We start from the raw sequence: 5,367 nt of genomic DNA on the forward strand, positions 1-5,367 counted from the left end.
GCCGCCGTGTCCTGCCTCTGGGCCCTCATCAGCAGCGAGGTCCTGTCGGCCACACAGGTGCGGCTGGGGCGTCCTGGGCCCGTGCGGGCGGGGGATGCAGTCGGGTGTTTTCCTGTGGTCATTTTGGGGGTTCTCTTAGGTTTGCACATTGAATGTTCCTCTTTACAAGATAACGATTGTAGTCACAGGAGCCTGACCAAAGGGGACCGGCTTCCTGCACTGTGTGTGCCTCTCCCAGCTAGCAGGGGGTTCAGGGAGAAGAAGGAAGAGTGTCCCCAGGGGCTCCCCTCCGGGGGGTCCACCGGCACCGGGACAGCCTGACTTCAGTTAAAATGCCCCAGGTTTGCTCCGACACGGCAGTCGCGCTAGGAAATGCAGGCTGTGCAGGGTTTGTGTCTCAGTGAGACTTTGTGAATAATGATTTTTAAAAACCAACTGACCAAGTTAAACAAAAATTATTCAAATTATCTAGATTTTAAAATCCAGCTTCAAGTGCATATGTAGAAATTTCAAAATAGCATCCAGACCCCATTGTATTTGCACCAAACCCCGCCCGTGGTTACGGCCGGTGCATACCGGCCAGTGCGTGCAGGTGCACATCACGCCCGCGTTGGTGCCAGCAGGTGGAGGACGTGCGGGAGACGCTGCTGCCCCCGGTCCTGACCGCCCTGGAAGAAGATTCCCAGATGACCCGACTGACCTCCTGCCGAATCGTTAGCGCGTTTTTAAAATCCTCCGGTGGTGCGAGTGAGCCAGATAAATTCATCAAGATTTATCCTGGTAGGACATTCTTCTTTCCCAAAGCATTTGCATATATTTGAAAGCTGTTTTATTTTACTGGAAAATTAGAAAATGCTACTTTAACTTCCGGTGAAGTTGGCAGTAAGAGGCCAACTCATCAGAGACAGATACAAAGGTCACCGAGTAACTAACTCGGGGAACAAGACAGATGGGCCGGACATGGGTGCGAACGGCAGAAGCAGGCGGATGCTCAGGTGCCCTCAGCAGCCAGGAGGCAGCCCTCGCGAGGCAGGGACCCCTGGGTGCAAGCACAGGCCTGGGCGAGGCGTGCCCCACCCTCAACTTGAAACCCGGTGCCACTGCCTCTTAGGAGCCAAAGCACCAGGTGGATCTCAGATGCAGGAGCCAGACCTCGCCCCGCCAGGCGGAATCCTGAGCCCAGGAGGTCCTGCCTCAAGGCCCCGGGAAGCGGGAAAGCGAGCTCCTTCCGTCCCACCCGAGAGCGAGACGCAGGTTACCCACCCTCAGAGTTCTCTTCCAAAATGGGTGTGAGGTCCTCAAAAAGGTCCATGGATAACGCCCGTTACACACAAGCTGAGAATCAAAACGGTGACGGCAGGAAGAAGGGTCGTGGGAAAAGGAATCCGCTAGGAAGTGCAGGTGGACCGTGGGCTGAGGCCCAGGGCCAGGGCAGCTGCCTCGGGGGCAGGGCTGGGGAAGGGATGCCTGGGCTGGGTTCTTGTTTCTTAAGCTCGTTTTCACGCTCTGTGCTGGCATGCCACAAAGACTGCGTGATTTTTAAAGATGGTTTTAAGAATTCCTGGCGATGAAAAATAGTTACTGAAACTTAAAACTTGGGGCACTGGGTAACGATGGACTGAACTTGCTAGACGGTTCGTGGGTGAGAGGTCGTGACCTCGTATGAGGACGGCCCCGGCCACATAGGCTGCGCTGTCCTGCCACCCTCTCGGCCCCTGTGCGTGTGGTGTGTGCCAGCGCCTGCTGAGTCTCCACAGGACGCCCAGTGGTGGGGGCCAGCATTCTTGGGGGGCATGTGAGACAAGCGTATGTTCGATCAAAGCCTCACTGTGAATGGTGAGACCGCAGTGGGGGGGTGACTGTCTCAGCAGCAGCGGCTGGGGGCTCAGCAGGAGCAACGCTGGCTCTGCTGGCAGCTGTTGTGTCTCGGTCCTCGTCTCCGTCCCCAGAGCCTCGGAGGGCGGGTCCCGCAGACGCCCCACCCTGTGCTGTCGGGGCGGGTGGGTGGCCAGGCCTGGCGCCTGTGGGTGACAGGCTTTGAATCTGGGCATCGCGGGGCCCGAGTGGCCAGGGCACCTGGCAGGTGTGCAGACAAGTGCAGAGGAGCTGGGGCCGCAGCGGCCCCCCCAGCACCTCGCACAGAAAAAACTCCGGGTGCAGGTTGGGGCCTCTGGGACCAGGCGAGCACCTGCGCAGGCCCGGGCCCACCCCGCGCTGCCCTCCCTCCAGAACTCCTGAAACGGCTGGACGATGTTTCCACTGAAGTGAGGCTGGCGGCTGCCTCCGCCCTGGCCGTCTGGCTGGAATGTATCAGAAATGACGGTGCCGAGGCCTGTTACCAGCGCGACGTCCAGCACCTGTACAAGGAGCTCCTGGTGTACCTGGATGACCCGGACAGCGCCGTGCAGGACGCAGTCTTGGGTAAGCCTTGTGGGGACTCCTGTGTCTACTTGGGTACGAGCCGCTCTACGTGGCTGAGTGTCAGACGGGCGCACAAGCACAGCAGGCAGGGCAGCGGGGGTCCCTCAGGGCCACTGGACACCCCAAAGGATGCTGGTCTTTGTGTGAGGCCAGTGATAGTTACCGTAATAGAAATTAAAATAGAGTAAATTTTGAGATATTTATTAATTTGTTAAAAGTAACAGGAAGCCCGCCCTGGCCACATTGGCTCAGTGGTTGAGCATCGGCCTATGAACCAGGAGGTCACAGTTCAATTCCCGTCAGGGCACATGCCTGGGTTGTGGGTTCGATCCCCAGTAGGGGGGGTGTGCAGGAGGCAGCCGATCAATGATTCTCTTTCATCATTGATGTTTCTCTGTCTTCCTCTACCTTCCTCTTTGAAATCAATGAAAGCATTTTTTTGTAAATGTAACAGGAAGCCCACTCTATAGTAATAAAAGCATAATATGCTAATTAGACCGGATGACCTTCCGGACGAAACCAGGCTGCAAGGGAAGCCTGGGTCCCGGGTGCCAGAGGGAAGCTGGTGCCGGCAGCCAGGGAAGGAAGACCTACTCTGGCACGAATTCCGTGCATCAGGCCTCTGGTATGAGCATAAATAACGTGTCTCTGCGAGATGTATTTTCCAAAACCAAACACTGAGCAGGGTGTCATTGTCTTACGTGTCCGTGGCGTGTGAAACGTTTTAGTTTGATGTAGTCCCATTTGTCTGTTTGTCCTTTTGTTGCCCTTGTCTGAGAAGACATCCAAAACGATATCGCCAAGAGGGGTGTCAAGAGCTTCTGCCTGTTTTAGGGTGTCAGGTCTTACATTAAGTCTTTGACCCATTTGAGTGCGTTCTTGTGTGTGATAGAAGGTGGTCTGATGTCATGTGTTTTGCATCTATCTGTCCAGGTTTCCCAACACCAGTTACTGAACAGACTCTTAACCCCTGTGTGTTCTTGCCTCCTGTGTCGGACTCATCAGCGCTGTAGACATGGGTTGACTCTGGGCACTCTGCTGTCCCAGGGGCCGCGTGTCTGCTGTGCCCGGGCCAGGCTGCTGGGGCTCTGGTTCTGGGTCAGTGCTGACTGTGGCGCCTGGTGTTTGCTGTTTTACAGAGGTGCTCCAGGCGGGCAGCGCCCTGTTCCCCGACCTCCTGGTGCGAGAGACCGAGGCTGTCCTGCACAAGCACCGCTCCCCCACCCGCTGCGAGCGGCTGCTGCAGCACGTGCAGGCCCGGCCACCGGCCCTGTGACGGCTCCGGGCAGGGCCGTGGGTGCCACTGCCGCAGGTGGGCACCAGCACCAGCCCTCGTCCCCGCTGGCTGGGGTCAGCGGCCTGCACCCCACAGCAGGGCGCCTTTTTGTCCACAGCCTAGGACACGAACAAGAAGACTCTGACAGCAAGAATGTATTTCCTAAGGAAAACCGCAGTGTTGTGGGACGGTGTTTCAAACCCGGCAATTTCTGAAATAAGGTTCTCTGAGTGGCTCTGTATTTTTATGTCCTGTTTATAGTTCATTGAAAGGTCAGCCAAAAGCCTACAGCTCATTGGACATTAAAACTAAATGTCCACTGCACACTGCAGGCAGGCCCGCGCTCGCTGGCCCTCTACGCTCCCTGCGCTGCTGGCTGATTCCTGCTCCATCTGCTTCAGTGCCACCAAGGACGTTCCTGACCATTCAAAAAGCCAAAGGGATTTAAAGTTTTCATTCTTTCTTTGGCTTCTGTCTATTGACATTTCAGTGAACAGACTTAAAGGAATTTGAAATCTTAAGAACTGTTAGTGAAATTTTTCCCATTTAAAATATACTGGAACTTAAAATGTTTTATGGACCAATTCAGTCAGAATCTTTTCTTAGGTCAGTGATGCTAACAGTGTTGAAAACGGGAGATTTAACCAGATTCTCGTTGCTCTCAATGGCAGGAAAGTAAATTTTGCTTTGTTCTCCAGCACTTTCTACACCCAAGTGCCTCAAAGATTTCATTTAAAGTGGTTATTATTTCCATAAGCCAAATGCTATGTTTTCTAACAATCAAATGTTAACATTTATGCTTTGGTGTTTGACTTAATTAAAAATATTTATTATAATTGCCTGTCTTTATGTGTTTTGATAATTAGTTGAAATTTTTAGAAACCATTCATTTTTTCCTTAGATTTAACCTGGGCCTGTGGAGGGAAAGGGGTGGTCACCGCTCGCTGCAGTGCCCATTCTGGACACCAGGTGGCAGGAGCTCCCAGGAGATGGCAGGGCATCAGCAAGGCTGCTCTGGGCTCTGGGGGAGGCTGGGTGATGGGATGGGGGACAGCGGCCTGCAGAAGGGGTGTGATCTGAGTGCACACAGCCCAGGCCCCAGGGGATGTGTCCCTGGCTCCATTGACATCACCCATCTGTGTCCCCTGCTGAGCCGTGTCTATGATTGATGGCTGCAGGAATGGAGGAAGCCCTCAGGGATGGTCTTGCTCAGGCATTCGTCCCCAAACTGCCCTTTGCCTTCTGTATCCTCTGCCTTTTCCTTCCTCCGCGTCACATGGGAACCTGTTAGAAATGCCAGTTATTGGGCCTCAGCCCAGACCTCCTGGATCAGAAGAGGTGGGGCCCCGTGGTCGCCTTGAGGGGACTCTGATGCCCCTAAGGCGGGAGGACCCCTGCCTGGAGCACCATGCATTTTCATGTCCAGCCTGAAGACCCATCTGTTTGGTCAGCCCTTGGGTGTCACAGGAAGCACCAATCAATGGCAGTGAGCTTGGCTGAGAGGACAACACACTCAACTCGCCGCCACCTGTTTTGTTGACGGTTTCCTTCGCTTGCAGAAGATTTTTAGTTTGTTCTGGGCACATGCGGGAGGCAACCAGTTGATGTTTCTCTCCCTTCCTCTCTCTAAAAATATCCTCAGTGAGGCTTTAAAAATAAAGTAAAAATAA

The 5,367-nt window shown here is 54.3% G+C and overlaps 1 protein-coding gene across 1 annotated transcript in view; it reads left to right on the plus strand.

Annotated features, from left to right (window-relative positions):
* The window catches only part of DNAAF5 (dynein, axonemal, assembly factor 5), a 19,519-nt gene extending 14,977 nt beyond the window's left edge, over positions 1-4,542 (plus strand). Inside the window, exons 11-14 of the mRNA XM_014535267.1 lie at positions 1-57; positions 624-780; positions 2,230-2,421; positions 3,561-4,542. The exon at positions 1-57 is cut by the window's left edge and continues 10 nt beyond it. Of these exons, the coding sequence (XP_014390753.1) occupies positions 1-57; positions 624-780; positions 2,230-2,421; positions 3,561-3,697 (543 nt within the window). The 3' untranslated portion in view covers positions 3,698-4,542. The remainder of the gene's footprint in view (positions 58-623; positions 781-2,229; positions 2,422-3,560) is intronic.
* The last annotated feature ends 825 nt before the right edge of the window (positions 4,543-5,367 follow it).

The sequence above is a fragment of the Myotis brandtii genome, unplaced genomic scaffold (assembly GCF_000412655.1).
Source record: "Myotis brandtii unplaced genomic scaffold, ASM41265v1 scaffold1408, whole genome shotgun sequence".
NCBI lineage: Eukaryota > Metazoa > Chordata > Mammalia > Chiroptera > Vespertilionidae > Myotis > Myotis brandtii.